Source organism: Penaeus vannamei, chromosome 1 (genome assembly GCF_042767895.1).
Source record: "Penaeus vannamei isolate JL-2024 chromosome 1, ASM4276789v1, whole genome shotgun sequence".
In the NCBI taxonomy this organism is placed as follows: domain Eukaryota; kingdom Metazoa; phylum Arthropoda; class Malacostraca; order Decapoda; family Penaeidae; genus Penaeus; species Penaeus vannamei.
Window position 1 is genome coordinate 20,370,794 of NC_091549.1, and position 27,500 is coordinate 20,398,293.

A 27,500-nucleotide genomic window follows, 5' to 3' on the forward strand; every position below is an offset into this window, starting at 1 on the left:
ATGAATAAAAGGTATTTCATTTAATGTGTAGGATACCAGACCGGGCTATTCTTAGAATAACACATGTTTACATTTTGTACAGTATCCAACAGTGTTAAAGTTTCAATGGCTTTTCAGGCGTTACGTCGCGTCTTACTTGCCTGTGACCGTATACTTTAGGGCTAACACTGAAACATGCATTACATAAGGCAAGAAGGCTTCCTACCCAACTAGCTAGCTACACCTGTACCTGCAGCGCTGCAACTGTGAGCGTGTAGTAAAAGCTTACCTTCAGCAGACTTTCCATATTCACCGCTCGTCCTGTAGTGCACGAATTTCGTGGTGGTAGCGACTTCGTAATTTCTTATAACTGATTCGAGTGAAATATTATCATCCTCAATTTCGCAATATAATTGTCCGTTCGCTTTTTGCAATAATTCTTGCCAGCAGAGCGGGCTATCCGGCTAGTTCGTGGGTGCTACCAACATCAAAATAAAGCCTCTGTTTTTTTTTGTTTTTGTTTTTGTTTTTTTTTACCAAAAACAGAATCGCAACATTTGAGACATCAAAATCTGACGTCATGACCTCCTCGAGTTGCTACTGATCTAGCCTTTCCCAAAAGACAATGCATCCATCTTATGTGTTTTTTTTCTGACTTTCCGCCTGCACCACGAGTCCCTACCTTTCGGGATATGGTCAAGCTTCAGCTCATCTGGATGATACAGACGGGGCTGCAGGAAATCCATGATTTTGCAACCATTGTGAAGGAATTCTGTGGTGCGTGTGCATGGCTATGTACTGGTGTTTGTCTCAATGTATCAGGTGACTGGGAATCTTCAGAACCTACAATGAGCTTATCCTGCATCCAACTATTAAATTGTTATAAGAAAAAGAAGAGGAAGAAGAAGAAGAAGAAGAAGAAGAGGAAAAGAAGAAAAAGAAATGCCTCACCGGGAAACCTCATGTATTACTGTTCTAGGTTGTTGGTGTGCTGTCAGGCGTCCCTTAATTATCAAAAACTAATATAATTTCGTTATATGTGTACTTGAAACTGTGAACGATTCAATAATTTGTCACTAATTAGCAGGTATCTTATGTAAAGAATCTAGAAAAATTGCGTCTCAAGTTGTGGATTAGGTGTCTGGGGCTACAAAATTATAGTTTGGAAAAAAATCTGTTGTACATGAAAGCGTAATCAAAACGTTAATTAGTAGGCCTATCGCTGCCTTAAATTACATTGTTTAACTGAAATAATGTTTTATCCATAGCATCAATCATAATATGTGTACTCCCTCTTTTATACAAAACCAATTTTGAGGGTCCTCATGTCATTCAAGAATCCAAGCACCCTGTATTTTCCACAGACCCCAAGAAAAATCGTCTTTATTTGTGGGTATGGTGTCTAGGGTTACAAAAATATCTTTTGCAAAAATTATTTCTGTAAAACGTCTTAATTAGTAACCCCAAACAATTTAATTTCTCCAAGTTGAATTATTTCAGTTCGACTTGAAACACGTTATTCTCGATGCTTTTTTTTGTGGATTTTTGGGCCAACTTTTGAGACCCTTACGGACCAAAGCTAATGTGCTACTGAAGACGACCATTTTCTTCAATGTTTGGTGATTTCTAATAGAATTATACCCTCAAACCTTTTTTACTCAACATTATGGTTAAAGTCCACTTCACTCTCCAACTATATCTATTTCTCATTCTCTCTCTCTATCTATCTATCTTTGCACACACACACACACACACACACACACACACACACACACACACACACACACACACACACACACACACACACACACACACACACACACACACACACACACACACACACACACACACACACACACACACACACACACACACACACACACACACACACACACACACACACATGCTCCTCATGCCATAAATAACCTTTAACAACACTTACCAAAGTGGTAGAGTTTTTCCTTAGGATAGATGGCCGCTGTGGCAACCCCCGACGCCCCCTCGATCAGGTAGCGCGTCCAGCTGTTGCCGGATCGCGGATACGACACCAGGAAAGTTTTAGTGATATTCAGAGCAAAGGAAACGTTGTACCTGGAAGAATGGTGAACAGGTGATGGCAAGTTAAACGTTTTATTTGTATATAAATTAACTGATTTTGTGAGACATTCTTTGGATTGAAACATTACCTTTTACAATTACTGTGTATACACTGAACATACATGTATTTCCATATTTGGCAATATACAAATGAAAAAAAACGAGAAAGATTTTAAAGCGATGTGTGCCTGCAGCGACTCTTTTTTTCCTTGTTAAGCGGCACGACGTTTTCAGGAATATTTTCTGTTTTAGGATTGGGGATGAAAGGGAAGAACTCTGGAAACGCTCGGAGCCATACACATAGACCTAACTTTACAAAGGAAAGAGAAAAAGGAATGTGGATTGACTCACATGGAGCAGGCAGGATCCGAGGGCCACAAGGGAACGTTGGGCATGCTGGGGTCCAACAACGGCCACCGCGCCTCGGGTAGTTGGCCGTTTCGTTCGTCTGGCATCGCTGTGGAACGTCCAAAATTGTCTCTCAAGAAGCACGGATATTCTTTTTGGCGAAACTGGAATTAGATCTTTTGGGGGGTACACTTTATTGTGAAATCACGAGGGGGAGGGTTTCATTTGGTTTGTTTTCTGTGTATCTGCCAATATTTATCGTCCGTGTGTATCCCCCACTAGTCCAAATGAAGAACTGTACTGATTTGCCCTCTACTTTGCAATCTATATATGCTTCTTTGTGCTTACATTATGCTTAAATAGTTTAAATGTGGACATGAGAAATTTTACAAAAAAAAAAAAAAAAATGCCTCAAGTTCTAAGGACATTGCTCAGGCTTTGCCAAGGGATTAGCGAATCCCTCTCCGTTTATGGTCAAAGCAGAAGGATGATGCAAGAATTAATTACTATGTAACATCAAAGCAGAGGTTACGGAGCTGCGTATGTTCTTGTATTTATAGATCGACTTTATTATTTGTTTTGTCTTTACAAGCTCGCAGTTATGTTATACTCTGTTGTTCAGAGCATTTTGCAATGCAGTACAGTTAAAGGAACCTCTTCTTTTATAAAGTAATATGGATATGGATGTTATGAATAATGAAAAGTATTTTGTTGTTTGTTTGTTTGATTAAAGAAAGCTTCTATGTATGGGCCATTATGTTATGTTTTATAAGATTTTTTCTTTATGTTTAACAGGCAGGTGTCAAGTATCTGTTAATGGTTCTATCAGTGACTTCATCAGTGTTAATTCCGACATGTTCTCTTCCCAAAAGGACACCTCTAAGATGTGCATTTTTTTTCTGTCAATACATGCATAATGCCTTATTTCCGCCGTCAAGGAACTCGTGCTACACTTTCCTATAACTCCGGCCTTATTTATGGGGGCGGAAGAATATATAGGCAACTGCACCTGGCTGATTAGCGGAGCACCTCTGCGTGTTTTGAAACTCGAAGTAAATGGGAGGTTCAGAGTTGATGCTACACTGTATGGTGCAATATTAGTAACGTTGATAATATCAATGAGGATATTATTGCATTAATTACAAGCTTAAAAGCATTTACGTGTGTGTGTGTGTGTAAATGTGTATATATATATATGTGTGTGTGTGTGTAAATGTGTATATATATATATATATATATATATATATATATATATATATATATATATATATATATATATATATATATATATATACTGCACTCATACACATATATACATATATATATGTACATGTATATTCATACATATATATATATATATATATATATATATATATATATATATATATATATATATATATATATATACATACATATATCATATATATGTATAATATGTATATATCTTTATATATATATATATATATATATATATATATATGCATATATATATATATATATATATTATATATATATTATATATATTATATATATTTTATATATATTATATATATATTATATATATATATATTATACATACATACATATATATATATATATATATATATATATATATATATATATATATATATATATATATATATATATATATATATATATATATATATATGAACATTTTTACTAGATCGTCCTGCTCAAGCAACAGAGATATAATATTGAAAATCTGCTCTACTACTATAGATAACAACATAGAGTTTAAGCTTTAATATTGACTTGATTTGATATTAATAGGGCCACGGCTTATATAATTTCTTATATCATTTATGCTTTAATTAGGCATATTCAGGCCTCCAAAGGTGTTCCATGACGAATGATACACGGGGAAGGATCTCATGTTTTATTTATGGAATGTCTTCGAATGGTTAAAAGAATATTACGAAAATTTATATGTTCTACGTGATCATTTTACTTATTTTGTATGTATAATTGAATATGCAGATGTAAACTTTATTATCCTTTTAAATGTAGTCAATATCAATGAATCAATAGTGCCGTTTTCAAAATATTTAAAGAAGTGTGTCGATAGACGAAGGAAAAAAGTATGATGGGAGGCGCTTAGGACCCTCTCATTTTCAACTGATTTCGATAGTTTCCCGTCGTTTGATTTCTAATTTTAAGATGTTGATAACTAACAACTTGTATTTATTGTTATTTCCTAATGTTACATCAGTAAGACAATGATTTGTTATTTGATACAATTCAAAAACAAAATCAGATTCGTCAACTGCAGCACGATTCCTAGGAGTGGAGGTGGATCCGCGCACCTTCAGCAGCAGCGTGGAAGCATCGGCAGCTTTCCTGTCGCGATCGGCCCGGAAAATGTCGCCAATGAAAAAAGACGACACTTTCTAGTGTAGTGAGATAGTTTCTTGTCAGCGGAAAGATGGCCTATGAATGGAATGCTCTTGTTTGTAACGAAGCCTGTCATTGGATCAGGATATTTCGCAAATATTTTCACTGACAACTAATGTCAGCCATTTAAATCTAGTTCCAAATATTAAAATCTTTTAGCCAATGCTACCAATACTGCTTCAAATGTGTGGGATTTTCCTTTAAAAAGAGCAATTGGAACTGGTGTAACTGGCATCCTTAGCCCAACCACGATACCCAAACACCGATGACGTTGCTTCTCATATCAATTTTTGACAAAAATGCGTTTGTAAAGAGATTTATAAATGTAAACCATATAATTTTAAGAAAGTAAAACATAAATCACATACGATCTTGTCTGTAGATGTAGTTTTTTTTTATGAAAGACAAATTGAGGACTTGTAGGAGGTCCGGGATACACAAAGTCACTTGCAGTGATTCCTTTAAAATGATTTCGAGGTTTCTAGACAAAGTTCGATCAGACATTTCCCAAATGCCGTCAGACACACCGCTGAACAGGTGTTTTATTAAGCATATCTCAGTTCGATAATCATGTGTTTCAATAACTCTTAATATCGTGTATACATTACTTTCAATATCATGACGATAAAACTGCACTCTCTCCCCCCCGCCTCTCTCTCTCTCTCTCTCTCTCTCTCTCTCTCTATATATATATATATATATATATATATATATATATATATATATATATATATATCTTTCTCTCTTTCTCGCTCTCCTTCCCTCCCCCCACTTTCTCTCTCTCTCTCTCTCTCTCTCTCTCTCTCTCTCTCTCTCTCTCTCTCTCTCTCTCTCTCTCTCTCTCTCTCTCTCTCTCTCTCTCTCTCTTTCCCTCTTTCCCTCTTTCCCTCTTTCCCTCTCTCCCTCTCTCCCTCTATCCCTCTCTCTCTCCCTCCCTCTCTCTATGTATAAGTATATATAGAGAAGGACCTTATCATCCAAATTCGTATCCATGCAGATTGCAAACCAAGTAACTGAGGCTTAAACGACTGGTGTAGGAACTGAGAAGGAATGGAGAACTACTCAACGTCCTCGATTTTTTTTTTTTTTTTATTACGAGGAGCAAGATTTTTAGAATTATGAAGTAGGCAATACATGTCATGCCTTAGGAATTCAAATATATATTCAATATTTCGACTGAAATTACCCATTTGACTGTTAGAAAACTTTTCAATGGGGAAGAAATACAAAAAACTGAGTCATGGAAGCCTCGCGGTGCCGACTGAAGGTCTGAACGGCAGAAAAACCTTGAAACGTGAAGTAAATCAGTAATGTGGCCTGTGATAACTGGCCTATGAATTTTTAATGTTTGAAATATGCATATGAAAGGGTGGCGTCCAAAGTTTAAGAGAAATTATTTAAATTACATATGATTTTATGCTCATAACCAAGAAGTACTGTACACACACACACACACGCGCGCGCGCGCACTTGTTTCCTTGTGACCGTATTAGTCAAAAACATCAATTTTGCTACACGTTGCGCACGGACAATATAAATTGGGTGTGAAAACACTGAAGGGCGCGTAATTTAATTTATCATCTGAACCTCACTTAACGGTTAAAAGAAAGAAAGAAAAAAAAAAAAGAATTAATGAACGTGACCGAAACTGAAGGGCCATCGATACTGACATGCCAGGCACTATCCCACAATCGCTAAACCTGTCTAATCGCCCTTGTTAGATGTGTAACCTATAACTGGCAAAGAAACCGTAAAATGGGGGCCTCGTTGGAACCGTTATCTCCCACATTTGTACACGTGGCCTCGGGAGAGGTTAAACTTCATTTTGCACGTATAAAGGGGATTGCGACACGACAGTAGCACTGGGGAAGGGGGTTCGAATTTAACAGTTGATGTGGGGAAAAAATCCCCAGCACCAAAATCAGACGAGTGTATCTCCTCCCTTCCAAAGAGGGAGGTGCAATTCTGTCCTACTACAAGTCTTTGAGGAGTTGAATGAAGACAAAGAATTCTTTCATAAAGAATTTGTTATTGTGGAAATCAAAGTCAAAAATATTCATGATAGACAACAGACATGACAGGACACATGAGCGTAAGGTATTTCCACCAAACATATTTTATTTTTGTTTTGGGGACGGGAGAAGCGATACCATACACAATGAAAGACAAATTTATTTGTATTTGTTTTTTGCTATTTTTTCGCGGACGTCACAATATCGGCGGGAAATTAGAACGAAAAAGATTCGGGATTTTCACTTTTTTTCATTTTCCTGGAAATGAATGTCGGCGGGCCCGCTATTCAAGAAAACAAAATGCTGTGGCTTAATGTCGGCGTGGTACTTTGATTTTGAATTTGGGGAGAAGGAGGAGGTCCTAGAAATCGTAAAAGTTGTCCAATGACCCACATTTATATAACCTGCACAGTGGAAATTAATCTTTAAACGTATCTGATTTAACCTATTCCTACCTTTCCATTCGTTTTCTTCCTCCTCGTCATAGAGCATGTCCATGAAAACGTCTCTCAGCGTGTCTTGAATTCCCCCGTATCTTGGAGGCGAAGGAGCAGCCTTGGAAACGAGGCGGACGGGACCTGCATCTCGGAAGGCGCATCCGATTCTGCGTAGAAATATTTTAAGATTTAGTTTTAATTCTATTAATTACGATGGATTTTTTTTTTTTTCTTTTTTTTTTTTTTTTTTTTTTGCTGTGACATGCTGTCTGTTTTATCTTGCCCAAATCTCCCCCTTTGAGCAAGGAATGGCTGCGGTTACCACTCACTGGCCGGGCGTGGGATTGAACGCAGGTCCGCAAGATTGCTCGACCAGCACCTTGTAATCACACCAATCTGAGGTACATTAAGATTGGTGTGATTGCAGGTACGTTTGGACTGCTAATTAGGAAAGTCATGTGCAAAAGTTCACGAAGATATATCTAGTAAGTGTTTGTGATTATCTATTTATCCTACGTAATAGTTTTATCCTTCTATGTCACCATCGTACATGGGATGTAGTTAAAAGCAATGAATTTCTAAAGAATACAGGAAACAAGAAGTATTTTGTCAGTAACAGATATTCGCCATTCTGTTTGCGGCTAAACTACAAAAAAAGGAAAATAACTAAAGAAAAATGAATAACTAGAAACAATCGGAAAGTGCATACCTCCGTCAAGGGAATAAGGTCACATTAAAAATATTCACACAAAAGAATTTCATTAAGATCATTTTTCTCAAGTACACAGGTGACCTCAGTAAACATAACCTCCTTGGCAGAGGCAAGGCAATACGGATAATGATAATCCTGGATCTGAATCATCACCAAAATTTAATGGAATCTAAGTTAAGCTAAGGCACAAATCTGGTAAAATTTTCATTAAAATCTGTTCATATTTTTTTTGGGTTATCCTGCTCAGAAACAAACAAATAATAACCGGATCGCTTCCAAAATGTAATGGCCATGTTAGGCTGACACGCCTCTGGTAAAAAAAATCAGAAAAATCTATTCATGATATTTTGTTATCCAGCTAACCAACGAATAAACAAACTAAAACTAACTAACCAACGCGACCAAAAACATAACCTCCTTGGCGGCAATAATAATAATAATAATAATTAAATAAGTGACATTTAACAAACGTTGATAAATAAAGTCCTCACAGCATGAAGGGTTAGGACACTCACATTAACAAGATCCCGAAGAGAACGAGCGCGGGAAAATAACGTAAAAAGCCGTTGCGCAGTTTCATTGCCGAAGCGACCCCTTGCTCTCTCCGCCAGCGATCACGCCTTTCGACTCCGGAGTTCCAACGTCAAGTGTGGCGCCTTCGGATAATCTATGCATGAGAGTTGTAAGTGGTACATACACGTGTACCTTATTCAACTTTTTTTTTTACCTTTCGGGCTTCGAAGATCTTATAATCCAGTTTAGGTTAATTTGATTTACCTGAATTATAGATATAATATGGACGATACGCCAGAATTTGAAGATTTGCAAACACCTGTAGCGCACGCACGCGCACGCACACACACACACACACACACACACACACACACACACACACACACACACACACACACACACACACACACACACACACACACACACACACACACACACACACACACACAGAGCAGACGAATGTCGGAGACTATAAACCTCCATAGCGACGATTTCGCAGATGCCATATTGGGAATTTTCTCCAATTATTGTCAGTCTTCGTCAGGGTTGCAACGCGTAAACATCTCCTTACAAATGGGTGTTGTATTCCATTTCTTAATCGTTGCTTCTCTATCAGTTCTAGTATTTTACATAATTTATCTGACTCTTATTGTTATATCAGTTGACAGCGTATGACAAAGATAACGAGGCTGTCGATGATAATCATATTTTAGTGATAGATGATGATGATGAAAGATAATATCACGATGATGATAATAATGATAAATGATAATGATAATAATAATAATAATAATTGTGATAATAGTGGTAATAATGAGAATAGTAAAGATAATCGTAATAATGATAGTAGTAATGAAAACAGTAATGATAAAAATGATAATAATGATATTAATAACAATAATCATAATTATGAAAATAATGATAATAATAATGACAATGATATTGATAATGATAATGATGATGATAACAGTGATTATGATATGATAATAACAATGACAATGGTATTCATGATAATAATCATTATAATAATGAGAGTAATGAATAATGATGATGATGAAGATGACGATGACGGTGATGATTATGATAGTAGTAGTAATAGTAATTATAATAATAATAATAATAATGATAGCAATAACAATATTGATGATTATTACAATAATAATGATGATAATGATAATGATAACAATGATGATAATAAAAATGATAATAATGATAATAGAAATAATGATAATAATCATGATAATAACACCAGTAACAACAACAACAACAACAATAATAATAATAATAAGACAATAGTAAAAGCAATTACAACAAGAATAGTAATAATAACAACAATGATAATAGTAAAATTAATGATAATAATAAAGACTATTATAATATACACTGATAATGATAGTAACAATACTGATAATAATAATAATGATAATAACAAAAATAAGGATAAGGATAATAATGATAATGATGATAATACCAATGTTTATAATAATAATAGCACTAGTATGATAATAATGATAATAATAACAATGATAATAATGATCATAACTATAAAAGTATTGACGATAATAATCATTGTTGCAATAATAGGGATGATGAAGATGATAATAATAACTATGATAATAATAATCATAACAATAATAACTATTATTATCATGATAATAATAATAGTAATGAGAATGATGATTGTGATAATAGTAATAATGATCATAATAATAATGTTAATAAAAATACTAATAACAATGACCATAATAACAATAATAAAAACAACAGCAACAAAAATAATGATAACAATGATAATAATAATATTATTATTGATAATATATAATACCTATTAGTGATAATAGTAATTATCATGATGATAACAACAATGATGATAATGATGTAAATGATAATAAAGACTGATATTAATTATAATGAAAACGATAATTATAAAGATAATAATAACAGTAATTCATGACAATGGTAATGATGATAATGATAATAATATCAATAATACTGATAAAATAATGACTAATTTTCACAGTCTTCTCGTCTTTCCCTCTCCTTTTCTCTTTCTTCTCCAACCCCTTCCACAATCCCCTTCCTAAGATGTGAGAGCCGTGTTGAGAGGATTAAAGGGTGACTGTGCCAGCCATGGACGGTCTAGGGGAGACATGGGTACGGCATTCCCCTGTTTTAGTTGTCTATCCCTTACTTCTCAGGGGAGCCTGAGGGGTCGACCATTTCTCTTCCCAACATACGACTGTAATGAAGGTTTTGTGCCTTCATTAAGGGCAATGAGGTTTGCCCCTTTATCGTCTAGCTCCGCTGATTTTGATTTTCTCGCTTACCTGACCCCAGGCTCTCCTTTGACCACGACTCTGGGCACTACTTCTATCTCCTCCTAAATGCCCACTGTCCTTAGTAATCATTTAACACCACTCCCTCTTCCATAAGGCCCCGTTCTTCTACTACACTTACCTCTACACACCTTTTGAGCGCTCTGTTTAGCACAACCAAATGAGATCGTTTTTTGTGACCCCCGCTACGGCTCCTTACTCTGACAGCTCTCTCCTCTGCCATTAATGCCTCCTAAAACAAGTAGGTTAAGTTTCCTTCCGCCAGCCCTGCCTCGTACCTCCAATACTTGTACTGGAACAATCTCTCCAGCAGACTGCCCTGTCTATAACAACGATTGGTCAGACTGTGGAGACTTACTCGCCTGCCTCGTCGACTATAATATAGTATCAATACAATGCTACATTGGCTGCCGTAAGTCCTTCATCAATATTGTCCTCTCCCACAATGTTTATATATTGGCGGAGAATTCCTCCGTGTCCGATCATGTCACCCCCCCCCTTTGTCAATGCCAGAATTGTTGGCACCTAGGCCACTCTACCGAACACTGCCGCTCACAGCTCGATGCCCAATGTGTGCTTAACCTAGGCACGATCAGTCAAACTGCATTACATAATTACACATGTTTGCCACTTGTGATTACTCCCATAATGTATTTTATGAGTTGCCCAACCTACAGGATTGAGTCTAAGATTCAAACTTCGCTTCATGCCATACAAGGAGCACGCAGACGAGGGTTTTCTCCGCTCCTCCCCCTTCCTCTCAAGATGTTTCTACATTCCCCGGTACCTCTTTCTCATCCCGCTTCTACCACCTCCGTCTCTCTCCTTGTCAAATTATTTCATCATCATAAATCCAGACACCCGAATCTCTACCACTTTTCTAGATCCAGGCACTCCAGTCTCATCCACCCTGTTCATGCTCTCCCATTATTATCATTGCTTCCGACAAGGAGTTTTTTGGGATTTTTTTTTTTCTTTCTTTCTTTTTTCTTTTTTTCTCAGACGTGTGCTGTAGCGGAACTTAGATGCTATCAAATTTTGGTGATGATCCGGATCCTACACAAGATAACAAAAAAATTATCAACAATTTTTTATGAAACGTTTCCGAGAGGTGTAACTAATTCCAAATTGGATGCCATTAAATATTAGTGTTGATCCGGATCATAAATGTTGAATGTAATTCGTCAAGTGTGAATATTTTTATTGCATCAGGAACGCTAACAATTAATCAACGTTACCAAAAAGATAATTTCCTTGCCGGAGGTATGCGCTCTCTGAGTGCATGTAGTTCATTATTATTATTAATAATAATAATACAATGATAATGATAACAACAACAATGCTAATAATAATAATGATAATATTATTATTATTACTATGATCCCCGCCAACAGTGGGCATGGGAATGGGGGGATGATAACGATGATGATGATAATGATAATGATAGTGATGGTAGTAATATCAATAATAGCACCAACAATTATAAAAATAGTATTAATGATAATAGTGATGGTGAACATCAACAACAAAAATAATGAAAATTAGTTATAATGAAGTTTATTTGCCAGACTTTTGTTTCAAAAGTAAAATTGTGGCTTTACAACATTGAGACTTAAAAGCCTAATGCGGTAAGATTTAGCTGACATATGATACTTATCTGTATCGCATTTTGGATAACGGCTTTTAACATTACCCATCTCTGCGGAAATGTTTCATAAGACTGACGAAAACCATGAAGTTTCACAATATTTTGCGTAGGCTACGATGTTTAGTGGCAGACTTTCCTGTGAAAGACTCCCATCGATCTTGTGTGTTGCGGGGGGGGGGATCAGTTGGAGTTTTAGCCTTCTGGGAATAACGTTTTTGATCATTAGCATTCAGATCGGGCGTATCGTGAACCTCGGCCAAGCCATTACTTACTTATGATCTGACCTCACTTTTTTTCTTTTTTCACACCACTCAAAACAGGTGTGCATTTCCTAATATTCATAAGGGCACAATTTTATTTGTTGCTTTTCGGATTCGCCGCTCCGATTTGTTGCATTTTGAAAAAAATAAGGCCGGACCAGAAACCACTCCAGGTTTTTCTTTCGTAAACCTATAAATATTACTATCAGAGGCACATGTAGCCGGAAACCAATCTGAGCTTCTTTGTAGTCACGTGCTAGAGGACAACCAATCAGGAAGCATCTTATCTTTGAGAACAATATGGCGCCTTAGGGTATGGTGTGCTGGTGTGCGCGACTTTAAAACTCTAGAACTAATCTAGACTCTTAGCTTGAAACTATAGATTCAGAGTTCAGGTGTAGAGTAGTTTATAGTATGTAGTCAGTAGAGCAGATCAATGTTTGCTTTGTAAAGCTGAAACTTTTGAATGTCTAAGACCACCGAATAGCATTGGAAAGAGACCGGACACAGCACAGCAAACTTTTGTACAGGTTTTGATTTTTAGGTACGGGTTTTCTTTCTTTCTTTAATGTTACTGGATGATACATTCACTCTCTCTCTCTCTCTCTCTCTCTCTCACACACACACACACACTCACTAAGAATGACATGGTTATTTTAACAAAGTTTTATTTATAGAAAATAAACCTATTTTTCCTTGTATTTTTGTGCCAGGAAATTAATAAACTTGTTCGAATATTAGGCCAAATTTCTCACATTTATAAAATATAACACAATTTATGGGAAGACCAAAGAAAAAATATATAAGCATCTTTATTAAAAAATAACAAAAGTCAAATGATTTGCTTCGTAATCCTAAAAAAATTATATTATCACACTGACACATTGTAAGTGCAACTCTGATTCCATACAATCCGCAGAAATTAAGGGAAATATTTATTTGCTTCATCCACATAAAGAAGCCCTTCTATTACAACTTTGGTTGAAATAATCCTATTACAAAAATCACTCTTGCTGTTAATCTCAATTATCCCTGAAGCAAGATAATGCGATTCTGTGAAACACTCTCAAGCTCCTGGTTGTACTTCTTTAGGCGATCATTCAACTCTGCTGACAACTGAAATTTGGGAAAAGTTAATTAATGTGAATCAAAATTATCTGCTACATCAACAACCAAAGCAGTTTGCAAGAAATTTGAAGAAAATATTAAAATTCACTGTTTCTGTAAATATCAAATAGAAATAACTACTATTTATCTATTGGAATTCTTAAACTGAAAACACACATATACCAAAACATACTCAGATTTATTACCTTTGCAAAGTGTATGTCCTGCTGCACTTCCCGCAGTTCTAACAGCAGTTTATCAAGGGCTGTATATGGAAGCCACACTGGAGCAGCACCTGCATGCAAAGCATTTGGCAAACCAACCTGTAAATTGACACAAGATTGTAAGCAGAGTTAATTTTTCCTTAACTAAAACTTTCTCTTAACCACATTTTGGGCCTAATACAAATAGATAAATATTGCCCTAAAGAGGACTACTGTCCTGCGCTGGAATGTGTGAAGACATATTCAAAAGCAATGCTATTATAGGAATTGTTAAAGAGCAGCAGATAACTCAAAAACATGAGGCATTCTCTCTACTAACACAAAATGGTACCAACAATGTAGGTGGAAGCAACACAGGCTATAGAAACTTATCATCTGTGCTGACATATATAATTTTCTATTTCCAACAAGTCACGTCTGCTTATTTAAACCCATACAGAAGAAACTTTGAAGATGACCAACCAATCAATGTTTGAGAAAATGAAAAAAATCAACAGGCAGATGATGTTAACTAGTAGTACACCTTTTTCATGATAAGTCAAATTTTGGTAAGGCAAGAGTGTGTTAGGATACACTACTTCACACCCGGGTTATTGTGTAACTCATAGCCAGGCACACAAGGTGTCACACCAGCTGTGCAAACCAGGCTCTTAATGTCATTAGAAGTCACCTGTCGTCAGTGAATTTTTCCCTAAGATGTGAGAGGATGTTACCCATCATGAATGATTTAAAGAATTCCTAAGCCTTTTTAAGTCAACAGGAGTAAAAGTAAAAAAAGTCTTTAAAAGAAAGTCTTTAAAAGTCTTTAAAAGAAAGAAAGAAAAAATTCTATACTTTGGTTAAACGAATAAAAAATCTTAAATGTAAATATATCTTTACATTACATTTATCAATTTGTAATAACAGTGGTGAAAAAAACAACAACAACAACAAAATAGTACAGAAAATGATGTTAAAACAAATTAACAATAACAATTTGCTTAATCTTTAATCACTTGATGCTTGGGGTTCATGTATAGATGTACTGACCACAGTAGTTTTAATGATTTTGTTTACATAGAAATGGGTCTATTCAATGAATGATGGAATAATGCACTACCACATTGATATGATAAATATATAACCTCTCAATTCAAACCCGCACTGCCGTTGCAGGTGACAGCAAGATGGTCACTCTAACCACTGAGATACACGACCCACTAAAAGGAGTGCAACTAGGAGCTACCTAGCTTCCATAGAGATTACCTATTTAATCATACGTGAGTACACTCTCCCCCTGGGCACTCGGTATATATCGAAAGAGCAGTTCATATCCCAAATCAGAAATCCTGAGGTGTATTCAATGATGGAATAATGCCATACTGCATTGATATGATAAATATATAACCTCTCCGATATGCAGTCTTGCAGTGAGAGTTAAAATCCTTATTGGAGAAGTTATACATTCATAAATACTAGTTACTAGACCTCCTTGTTCTCACTTGTTCTTACCATTTATAATTTCTATTACTATAAGCATCAGCAATAAAGGTTTAATTATATTCAAGTTAATAGTAACAATAATAGTAATAGAAAAACTTTTCACAAGAAAAATTCCAGGAATGATGTAAACAGATATGATCAAGTAGGCTTTGTAATTAACCAAGTGTCTGAGAAACCATCAATGTGTAAACAGAGGAAAAGGAAGTAGTAGTAGTAGGAAGTGGAGGAGGAGAAGACACAGGGATGCTGTATGATCCTGGAGCTGATGGGTTAGTTGTCAATAGTAATTTTTTTATAGTGATTTACCTGTTCTGTTCCATGACCTAAAACACCGTCAATGTACTGGCAAGCAAGTTTTACTGCTTCTTCTAAGAGGCCGTGGCCAACATACAACCTTAGAAGCTCGCCACAATTTCGCACCTGTGAAGTAAACATTAATCATTTAATTTTTCTTTAATCTATAAAGAATAAACAAACAAATGACAATCATCTTACAAGGAAACAACAAGAAATTAAAGAAAGAAACAAAGAAAAATTATATCCAAAATGTTTACTAATGCTGTTATTCACAAAACAGTTTCACTGATTCATATCCATGTTTATTTCTAAACTGATTTCAGTAGATCAAATCTGATAATTATATAAAAATATGCACAAATATTCTATCATGGCACTCTTTCACTGCAGTTGAACTAGTAAACATACCATGTAAGAGTTGACTAGCCAAGTGGGCAAAGTGGTTGAGTGTTGGAGGAGCACAGATGTCACAGCATGGTGAAGAACCGTTTGATTTGACTGTTCCTCTCCTTCCACCAACTCCCTGAGAAGGTTCCACCACATCTGTGCTTCTTCACTTTCCCCTGAGAGAGAGAGAGAGAGAGAAAAAAAAATATGTAGCAACATTTGGCACTTCTCACCATCTGTTGAATTTCATATCACCAATGCATCAATAACATTACAAAATCTGAACACTCACTTAAAATTCCATTCTCATCTTGTGTGTTGGCTTTATTAAGAGTATTCTGAGGATGTATGCATGTGTGGGCTAATCCTTGAAGGATAGGAGCAATGGGTTGTTCAAAAAGTCTTGCAAGTCGTACTGCCTCAGTGAAAAGCCTGCCATGGGTTAGCAAACTAATGGTGTCTGCTGAACTAAGTGGGCCACCTGCAAACATTGGTTTAAAGTTATAGAAATATCAATTAAAATTAATTCACAATCACTAAAAAAACTGCTTCATTTTATACCAATTCATTACTATTTCACAATTTACAAAAACCCTACACTTGGCTTACCTGATGCTGTGGCATCAGGCTGTGTCTTGACAATCTTGAGCCTGGCATGCACTAACTCATACTCTCTCTCAATGTGTGGCAACTCTAAAACCTTGACTTGTGGGCGACGGCGACTGAGTGGGGGTGCTACTGACTCTCCATCGCTGCTTCGCTTGGGACTAATAGAATCTGGTGAAAGAAAATAAAAATGAGATGATAAAAAAGGATGAAGAAAAACTTATCAACTAGCTAGGGGGTCAAATTGAGCTGGCTAGAATATAGTATAGGTACATGGATGAGGAAACTACCAAACGAGTATTAAAGCCCAGCTATGGCTAGTTCTTGGGCAGCGAAAGCAAGACCCGCTAAACACCTGGGGAGGTACTTCACTATGAGTGTCCAGGGACACCTATGTGGACTTTTGCTTGTTGCAATCGTGCATACAGCATTTGATTATGACATTGTCCATAGATATGAGTTCGTGAATGTTTAAAGAACACTCGTATACCAATATCAGAAAAAAATTATATCAGTGATTTATAACTTTTTTTTTTTTTTTGATTGTTCAGGAAAAAACTGGGAGTAGTGATGTACTGAAGAAGAGGGGGGGGGGGGGGTTAAAAAACTTTTTTGGGGGGTGCCCCCCCCATGAGGGTATGAGGTCAAAATTATATATGAGGTGGAGTGCAATTCTATGCTCTATTTTATACAAAAGGAATCAATGAGTTACCTCCAACCATTTTCTTTTTTTTTTCTTTAATGCTTTAATGATGGAGTAGGGAGGTGGTCATTCCCCAGGACAATCCCCTTACGCTACTAATCTGGTAGATGTTTAATAATCTTAATAAATTATGCCAAGCAAGATTTCTAAGCAAGTCCTAATTTCACTGTACTGGCAATATATTTTTGCTTTAACATTGTTAACCACTATAAACAAAAAAGAAAAGAGGGAAGAGAAGCAGAAAAGGGAATGGAAGGAAGGAAAGAAGGCATGAGAAAGAGGGAATAAAGGGAAAGGAAGGGAAAGAGAGGAAGGAAAGAATGGGAAAAGAGGGAAAGAGGGGAAGGGAGGGAAGGAGGGGAAGGGTAGAAGGAAAGAAAGTAAGGAGATGAGAGATGGAAGAGAAAAAAATAAAGAGAACAGAATAGAAGAAAGGAGGTGGAAGAGGTGGAGGTGAAGGTGGAGAGCAGAAGAAAAGGAAAAATAAAAAAAGAATTGGAGGAGGACAGAAAAAAAAGATAGAGAAAGAGAGAAAGAAAAATGGGAAGAGAAGGAAGGAAGGGAAGAAAGAGGAGAGAAGGGAAAAGAGAGAGCAGAAGAGAAAAAGGAGGAGGAGGAGGAGAGGAAAAGGAAGACCATAAGGAAGGAAAGATAAAAGAAGGGAAGAAGGCAGAGAGAAGGAAAAGAAGGGAAGGGAAGGAAGAGGAGAGTAGGGAGAGAGACGAACAAAGTGAACAGAAGAGAATGAGGAGGAAGACAGGAGGGAAAGAGGAAGAGAAAAGAAACAAAGGAAAACTGGCGAACAAAGGACAGGAAATGGGTAAAGAAACAAGGGATAGACAGAAACGGAAGGAAAGGGGTAGGAGAAGGAGACAGAAAGAAAGGAAAGATAGAGGAAGGGGAGGAGGCAGAGAGAAGATAGGAAAATGAGAAGGGACAGAAGGAAAGAAGGGAAGGAAGGAAAAAGGGAAGGAACAGAAGGAAAAGGAGGAGATGGAGTGTAAGGAATAAAGAGAAAAGAAGAGGAAGGGGGGAAAGGGAGAAAAGGAGAAAGAGAAGGAGAGAATGAAGGAAGGAGAGGGAAAAGACAAGGAAGGCAAAGAAGGGAAGAGGAGAGATAAGGAATGGAAAGAAAGAAAAAGAGGAGGAACGGAGGTAAAGACATGGAGAAGGTGGTAGAAAAGAAAGAGGAAGAGAGGGAGAGGGGAAGGGAACAAAAAAAAAAAAAGAGTAAGAAAAAGGGGAAGAGGGAATGGCAGAAAAGGGGCCAGAGAGAAGGAAAGGAAGATGAAGAGACAGATGCAGAGAGAAAAGGAAAGGAAGATGAGGAGGCAGAGACATAGAAAAAGTGGGAAAGGAACAGCAAGAGGCTGGGAGTGAAGGAGAAGGATAAAGAAGAAGAATGAAAGGGAGAGGAAAGAGTAGATTAGAGTGAGAGAGGAAGTGGGAGAGACAGGGAGATGATCACAGAGAGGGAGACGGAGAGAGAGAGAGAGGGAAATGCTGACAGAGGAAGAGGCTGAAGGAGAAATGACAAAGGTAAGAGAATTACTCGACTTTCGGTGTGCCATTTCTTGATCACCTTCGTCCTCTCCTGACTTTGGCAGCGGTTTGATAATCCATGCTTGCTGAGGTGGAATATGACGGAGGCAGTTGAGGCAAGCAAGATAACACTTTGCCTGCTGTTGGAGTCCCTTCTCCCCAACTCCCTCAATATTCAGCCTCAGAGCACATTCGTACATGACACTCGCAGCTGAAAAAAGAGAAGGGATTGCAGCCTATTATGAAATGAAAGCTCTTGATATCAAATAATATTCAGATTACAATATTTGCTTCGAAGTCTAATACCACAGATCATGTTTAAAAATATTGAAGGAAATCTTTAATTCCTTTCTTTTTTCTTTTAAAATATGCTGTCTTACCAATGCTTACCCATGAGACCATACAAAAATAAGTAAAATGATAAGGCGAGTCAAATTTACTCTTAAATGGGGAAAAAATGTAATCACAATAACCTTTCAGAGAATTCAGTTGTTGAATTCCTAGCTTATATAATAACATTTACAAGAAACTTTACCTTTTTTGTAGTTGTGCTTGGAGATGTGGAAGGCATACAGGAGATCATAATAATTGTTAACAAGTATGTCAGCTGATCGAGCCCGACTCTCCAGGATGTTAATAACATCTGCCTCAAGACTGCCATACTGGTAGTTGACTAAGGTGGTTAGGCATCTGTTAAATTAAAATAAAACCTTATCAACATTATTCCTTTTACTAATGTGAGGTTTTACCAACTTGTTCAAACAATTGGAGGGGAAAAAATCTATGACTTTTAGTGAACAATATGAAGCAGTCAGAATGAAAGGACCAATTAAAAGCAAATGTGATCTCTAAACATACTTGCGTTCATGAAGTGAAACAATGAGCTGACGCAGACAGTTTCTTCTGCGATGTTGATCAGGGCAGGCTAACAGGGCTGTAAATGCTTCATCGTGGTGCTGTAACTCGAGGTGATGCTTAAAAATGACAGAATAAAGTGCAGACATGGATGGATGATCACAGGAGGCCATAGCAACACCCTCTTGGGCCACTTGGAGAGCAAGTGCAGGCTGTCCACTCTGCTCCAGCAAACGAATCACACGCAAGCAGTACATGACTCGTAGCTGGTCTGCAGGGGTGTCAACTGCTCCACCTGCTACTTTCACACCTAAGTAATCTTCTGTTACAACCCCTTCCATGGCTGCCACAAGCAACTGTGCAGCTTTTGTAGCCTCTCCTTGGTTTAGTAGTGCAACACCCAACAGAAACTTCCTTGAACAGCTGTTCCATTCACACCATGGCTGGAGAAGCCTGACATACTCTTGGACAGCTCCATGTTGCCCACCCCATACCAGCCATTCAACCAACATGAGGCAACGACTTATGGGCCATGCCAGCTGAGCTAATGTGGTTGACAATGGCATCAAGAGCTGTGCCCAGCCACCATCAACATTACTACTGGCACCTTCTGAAGCCCCTCCAACAGAAGGAGCTATGAGGGAACGTGCTTGGTCCCCTCCACTGCCAAGGAAGTACAGTTCAAGGACAGTGGCTGGACGGCCAGGATTCGGTGGCATTTGGATACCACTGGGACCGTCGTTCAGGGAGAGAGCCGCTAACTGTCGCTTGGCTACTTCCACAGTTCCTTGGCTGGGATGAATCGCTGCTGTGGTTGATACATGCAACAATGCAAAGTATGCCTGAGTGAGAAGTGTAGTCTTTGGGAGCAATGTTGACCGTAACTGAGCTGAGGCTTCTGGTGTCAGACGGCACTGGTGGCCTAGTTGAAGTGCCACCTGTTGGAGCAACAGCAAGTCCCTGCAAAGTTCTAGCCTTCCTTTTGCAATCTGAGCCACAACAGCACTAACTATAGCAGCTCCTGCATGTCCACAAAGAACACCAGACAGTGTCTCGGGCACACATAGACTTCCATTTTCTAGTGTTAGGGCATCAGGCATTCCCATGTCTAACTGTAAAGCATGCAAATATGCCCATAATCCTGGTACTAAACCTGAAACACTTGCTAGCTGTTGAGCTAAGCTGGTGGCCAGGGTAGCATTATCTGCAAGAAGTGACGTAGTAATGGAATTGCCAACTTGATCAGGAGGTTGAAGGTGGTACAAGTCCAGAGTAAATGCAGCTGCTACCTCAGAGGGTACCATCTGTCTTACCAGGTGCAAAGGCTTTGCTAGAGCCACAACAGCAGTGCTCACCACAGTGTCTTCACTCAGCACTCCATCCAGACTTGCCACATTCAAACTTTCCACTGGGGCCAAAGCAACCACCTCTAGGGCATCCATTGGCCGCACCCATGATACCACCTGCTTTCTGACAATTCCAACCAAGTGGTCTGCCCCTACACCAATCACACCAACTGGCTTGTGGCCAACCTGCAAAACAATAATTTCTCTAGACAAACAGCATCACACAGAATCAAACGTAACAGAAATCATAACTAAAAACTTCAACTACTTGTTTCAGTAAAACCTGTACCAACCATAAATAAAATCCTTCATGAACTAACCTGATGGTACTGAAGTGTATGCGAGTAGAAAGTTGCCCAAGCCTCTATGGTAATCTGTGTCACCTCCTCTTCAGTGAGGTCAGATGTCAATCTTGACTCCACCTGGTCCCTAAGGGCAGCTTCCACTTCCTCTTGCAACTTCCACATTCCACGATCTATTAATGTCGACATGTCCATGTTTCTTCGGTAAATCTGAAATGCATTATTACGTTAAGTCATCTAATATCAATTATATTCTTGAAACTTGTCTCCAAAGTTTTCATATCAATTTTCATTCCTCTGGCTACGATAATAAAGAACAAAATATAAAACAAAGACACACTCACCCCAAGTGCCTTCCGCAAGGTATGTGCAGAAAACCTATTTGGCATGAACAATTCCCTCAGGTAGATCTCCCTCGGGTCCAGGAAGGGATCGGTGAGGGGCACGTCTTTCTCTGGCGGCTGTTCCAGTACCACTGAGGAGAGTCCTGGGGGGTTTTTACATCCCTCTCCACTGTTTACTGGGGCATACAGCAACTGGAAAGATGTATTTCTTGGTTAGTTATTGAGGACTTGCCACATTAAACAGAACATGTTGAGCTATTTTGGTGGGGTACAGACTGACTGTAAATATGTAATCACTGGCTAGTTATCACATGCACACCATACGTAATCTCAGAAAAAAAATCAGACTTCTACATACAAGTTTTACTGCATTTACTTACCTGTGTTTCATTGTTTGCATCAGTCCACAACGTCCATATATAGGCTGAAGTTACACTGAAGTCAACTAGATCATACTGGGAAAAAGAAAACAAAGAATTAATATGTACAGAAGAGAAACTAATAAAAATATATAATCTTAAACAAATACAGAATGAAGATAATTTACATTTACATAACAAGCCTAACACTGTAATGTATAAAGTTCAAGACATGACAGCTAAACCATGCATACTTCCAAGACACAAAAACTTATTTACTTGAGGAGGATATAGTGTTTTGATGTGACTTAGGCTAATCTGTCCCAAATTTAGGGTCGGCTGATACACCACAAGGAGTTGTTTCTCTGTGAAGTTCAGGAATACGCCAAAGATGCTCTCCTCCCCTTGGCCGTAGCTTCGTATTTGGTGGCGCTGAGCTGCCAAGAAAAATGTCAACCACTTTATTGTTTAGACTATTCAAAGATATGAAATGTTTGATGTGGCAAATAGAAAATTTAAGGAAATAATAATAATAATAAAAACATTGCATGGATTATATAATGCATACTTAAACTAAAACTTTATGGAAAGAAAATGTACAAATAAATAACAATTCACAAAGTAAGTATACTAACCTCCAGGATTCAACTTGCGGCCAGCTTCTGCAGTATTTTCAAGGGTATCATGTGCAAGAATACATTGTAGCTTGGAGCAAGACCAGGCACGCACTTTCCCATCACGACAGATTCCTATTGCTACCACATCACCAGCTATCTCTTGAACCACAAGGCTTGTCACTGTTTCACAACCTTCTAATCCTCTGATGAGAGAGTGAAAGAAAATGTCAAATGTGATTAATGTAGCATTCTGGAAGTTTATTTCAATATTTGCTTTCAAGATCATTCTTCTTCTACAATTTTTTAAATAACAAGATTCTAAAAAATAACAAAAGGCCATGCCATGGCTAACTTACAAAAAGAAAAAGATGCAGAAAATCATTTAATTTACAAACCTGAACATTCCTGGCACAAAACCAGTGAAAAGCCTGTTCATAAGAGAGGCATTCTTGATGGTCTCTGTGAATACTGAGTATGGCAAGTCATACATCTTGACAACAAGCAGAGTTCCACCTGTCTGTCCCAGCACAAATACTGCATCCCCTCCCTCACCTGCCAGAAGGTGGGTGCCTGCTGTGTGAGGAAGACCCTCACCTGCACCTATAAGAATTAGAACCTTTCATAATATATATTCATCATTTCTTATTTATCTATTTTATGTTGTCATATACTACTCATGACAACAAAACAATCAATTTCTTAACTTTACAAAAAGAATAATTATTGTGTAGTGTTTGGTCTACATGTCCTAAGGTCTGACTTTGCAACATAATTGTAAACAATTTCTATTGATCATGACTCACCCACTGCACTGCTGTTTAGGATGTGTAAATTATGGTATTCTTTCAGAGTCTGGAATGTCAGCTCACTAAGGATAGAATATGGCTTGCTCTTTGTGACCTGCAATACAAAAAACATTTAGTTACTGGGTAAAGAAGTGGAAGAAGAATGAGAGAAAAAAGAGGAGTAGCAGGAGAGGTGAAGAAAAGAAAGTATAGCATCTCAATTTGATAAAATATATCATAATTCATCATCAAAATCATGAGAAAACACTTTTGGAGTGACAAAATTATGCACAGATATATAACCAACACATATAACAGTGAAAGCATAAATTACAAATTCATATTTCTATTTCGAAATAAAGAAGAGGAAGAGTGCAAAAGCCGAGATAAAGAAAAAAGAAGAAAACAGAGCCAATAAATAAATAAGGATACATTGATTAAACAACAAGAATAACTACAATATAACCAAAACAAATCAAAACTTGCCTGTGTTGAATTAGGATGCGGCAAACGAATGCGGTGCACTGAGGACACTGTTGCCAAAAGGATGTAAACATACTGGCGGGTTTCATGTACACTCAAACCCTCGAGCACGGGAGTGTCTGCAAATCTGTGAAGAAAAGTTACATATAAATACCTATTTCCACTACAGACATGGAAAGCAAGTGAATATGGATGTATAAAGGGTTTCATCTGAAGTCTCTCTTTATAAGTCGTATCTTTAAAATTTTAAATTTAAGGGCCCATAAGGTTTCTGAACATTCAATTAAAGCCTGGCAAAGTACCTTGGCTCAGCTATATTACTGTTGGCAATACGACTCTACTGCCTGCTCCCATAGTCAGAGTGATGATGACTAATGCCTATGTACGCTAAGCATCCTATACTGACATGCAGTTACATTAGATAATTACAGGCCATTACAAAGTGGCATGGTAAGCTACATAGTACATATTCACCTAATTAGTCCTATGGAATTGCCAACCAATTTATCAAAAGTAGGAACTTTCTACACAATTTTCCACTAAATAAATTCAAACATACGGCATGGAAATTCAGTGTCTTATAAAGTACAGACTTTTCTATGCCTCTAGTAACATTGCTGGGCTGTATATGATAGAAACCTGTGTTTGATATATCACCTGCTAACAAATTACCTTGCTTTAGTTATTTGAGATCACACTATTTTCTTAGCATTCTTCACTTCTTTGGTAAAAAGAAGGAATGAAACATACATAAAAGGGGGCTAATAATAATGAAATAATGATAATGGATCTTTAGAAGTGATCCAATACTTACATTTCATAATCTAAAAAAATTTGTTTGCTTAATTTTATTTTAAATATGTTGCAAATTAGTTATATATTATTTCAAGATAACTAAACATAATATATTTATGTAATTCAATGCTCATATTTTACAAATAAGTGCCATGTGCTACACAAATTCAACAAAAGCTTAGGCTCTCTTTCTCCCATGACAATCCTTACTCCTCATAAATGGGCATATCTTCAATAAAACTACACTTAACCCCTATGATCACCTCATGAATAAATTTGGCTTGAGGGGCAGGTGACCTGAAAATGCCGTCACAAGAAAATTTGTTTCAGGGCCGGGGTGATAGGAATCTGTCATCATGAGAATTTTGGCTGAAGGCCGAGGTGATGGGAATGACTTGCCATAAGTGGACTAAGCTCTTGGAGGGTGATAAAACTTCTTGGAAATTTAGGAAGGGGATTTCACATTATTTCCATCAGTAAACCAGTAGAATGTTCCATCTGTTAGCCATGACTGGAGGAGCGCTGGCTCCAGGGAGGACTATTTCCATGCTCAAGATCCCATTTCTGGCCGCCATGACCGGAGGCACAGGTTATATTACAGAAAATTGAAGGTTATAAAAAATAAGTGACACAAATTAGCCTATTAAGTGTTGCTTATTATTACTGCACTTGGGATACACCCTAACAGAGAACCTGCATTAAAAGTAGTAGTAACAAAGAAGTAGTAGTTAATCTTTACGGTATGGGTGCACTAAGCTAGGGAAAATTCATGGTGTTCTTGAAGAGAGAGAAAGAAAAAAATTGCAGTCTTCAGTACAAGAAATAATCTGTAGACACAGACAGTCATGCTACGAATACAGGAAAAAGATTACGGAAAGCGCAGCCCACAGCCAAAGTCCACTCAGCGCTTATTTTATCCTGCATACTGAGATGAAGACAGTGTTTTCCTTGGGTGTTGGGAGGCAGAGCCCCCATCAACCTTTCCCTTGAGCATTGCCTGAAGGGCCTACTGAGTCATGGCAATTTATACTGTTGAGATGGAATTGGGGCAAGTACATCTGTACTGTAAAAAATTATCAAATAATCCAAAGAATTCTAATATATCTGAACTTTATAACGAACATTACTCTCCTAAAATTACTCCTTAAAAAGAGGGCAATCATACTAAATGCTGAAAAAATCTTACCTGAGCTGAACATGGTTGTGTACAAAGTCATGGTCAAGACTTTCCTCCCATAGCTCCACTATGTCGTGACACACTCGCCTGAGATGAAGATATTGCATTATGTATACACTTCAAAAAAAATATTTGCAATAACAAGAACAAAAATATTTATAGACTATCAGCAATAATAAAATTAAAAACAATGCTAATAATACAAGGAAAAAAAAAGTAAAAAAACTAGCTATATAAAAAAATAAGAAAATTGAATGTAATTCCTCTTCTCCCTTGTTCCCTAACACACAAACAAACAAACAAATACTTTTTTCAGGAGGAAGAAAGGTTGGTGGTTAAATATTTGTTTAATAAGAGGTTGGTTGATGATTATTATTTAGCTTTTGACAAGATGGGGATGATTATCTTTTGATCGTTGACAGTTGATAATTATTGGTTAAGGGATAGGCTGGTGATGATAATCATTTGATAAACTGTATTTGTATTAAACCATATTGTGTTCAGCCAATCTGTTCAAAAATAGAAAAAAGAAGAAGGAGGGAGGAAAGGAGAGGAGATGGGAGACAGAGTGAGAGAAGCAAAAAATCTGACCCATCACTCACCAATATATGTATCTGTTACGGGTGGCTGGGGAGAGAGATTTGTATGCGTAGCCCCCTCCATATTCTGGTACTTTGATATCCTGAAGGGTGCTCTGTGCAGCTCCTGTGCGGAAAGAAATTGTATCAATGCTAGGTCATGTTATTCAAGCAGATGAGAGGAGGAAGAGGGAGGAGGAAAAGGGAGCAGGAAGTGTGAGGAAGAGGAGGAAGAAGAGGAAGAAGACGAAGAGGAGGAGAAAGAGGAGAGATTTATTGGCCTTTACGAGTATGAAGAAGAGATTTGGTACCGATTCTCAACTATTACTAAAAAATAAATTTAGATAGCCACTATGGGGTAATTCACTGGATTTACCATAATGTGATAGAATTTTGGAAAGTATTTAGTAACACACTGTTATCTAATCTTGTAGTTATTTTTAGCTACAATTATTCATAGTGTAACAAGCGTAAATCTGTAGTCTTCTGTCTCAAATGACTGGTTCAGGATAGAAATGAAAATGATGGTAATTCTTTGTAAAGTGACTGCATTCCTATCAGACTTGAGTAGGGAAGGGCAAATTGAAGATGATATTCTCGTAGTTGACAAAAATTTGTAGTAATTGGTACAAGAAATAATCTGCAGATACAAATGGTATTGCCGCAGATAAATATAAGATCGCGGAAAGCACAGCTTATAGATTTAGTACACTCGGTGATCCCGTTTAACCATCTTAGCATGCACACCGAGGTGTAA

The 27,500-nt window shown here is 37.3% G+C and overlaps 2 protein-coding genes across 3 annotated transcripts in view; both read right to left on the bottom strand.

The window, feature by feature from the left end:
• The window catches only part of LOC113823800 (sialate:O-sulfotransferase 1), a 23,812-nt gene extending 15,140 nt beyond the window's left edge, over nt 1-8,672 (bottom strand). Inside the window, exons 1-4 of the mRNA XM_027376488.2 lie at nt 8,513-8,672; nt 7,304-7,452; nt 2,428-2,533; nt 1,922-2,070 (exon numbers count right to left, since the gene is read on the bottom strand). Coding sequence (XP_027232289.2) covers nt 1,922-2,070; nt 2,428-2,533; nt 7,304-7,452; nt 8,513-8,577 — 469 coding nt within the window. The 5' untranslated portion in view covers nt 8,578-8,672. The remainder of the gene's footprint in view (nt 1-1,921; nt 2,071-2,427; nt 2,534-7,303; nt 7,453-8,512) is intronic.
• A 4,881-nt stretch (nt 8,673-13,553) lies between these two features.
• The window catches only part of Nup160 (nuclear pore complex protein Nup160), a 15,345-nt gene continuing 1,398 nt past the window's right edge, over nt 13,554-27,500 (bottom strand). Inside the window, exons 2-20 of one of the 2 annotated variants that reach the window (XM_070120810.1) lie at nt 26,768-26,870; nt 26,175-26,252; nt 24,197-24,320; nt 23,729-23,825; nt 23,321-23,525; nt 22,944-23,128; nt 22,588-22,745; nt 22,330-22,404; nt 21,950-22,141; nt 21,624-21,815; nt 19,961-21,489; nt 19,638-19,792; nt 19,143-19,313; nt 16,861-17,028; nt 16,544-16,732; nt 16,273-16,427; nt 15,874-15,987; nt 14,068-14,184; nt 13,554-13,870 (exon numbers count right to left, since the gene is read on the bottom strand). In XM_070120810.1, coding sequence (XP_069976911.1) covers nt 13,781-13,870; nt 14,068-14,184; nt 15,874-15,987; nt 16,273-16,427; nt 16,544-16,732; nt 16,861-17,028; nt 19,143-19,313; nt 19,638-19,792; nt 19,961-21,489; nt 21,624-21,815; nt 21,950-22,141; nt 22,330-22,404; nt 22,588-22,745; nt 22,944-23,128; nt 23,321-23,525; nt 23,729-23,825; nt 24,197-24,320; nt 26,175-26,252; nt 26,768-26,870 — 4,097 coding nt within the window. In that variant the 3' untranslated portion in view covers nt 13,554-13,780. Of the gene's footprint in view, nt 13,871-14,067; nt 14,185-15,873; nt 15,988-16,272; nt 16,428-16,543; nt 16,733-16,860; nt 17,029-19,112; nt 19,314-19,637; nt 19,793-19,960; nt 21,490-21,623; nt 21,816-21,949; nt 22,142-22,329; nt 22,405-22,587; nt 22,746-22,943; nt 23,129-23,320; nt 23,526-23,728; nt 23,826-24,196; nt 24,321-26,174; nt 26,253-26,767; nt 26,871-27,500 lie in introns of both variants that reach the window. The other variant, XM_070120804.1, reaches the window with a different exon arrangement.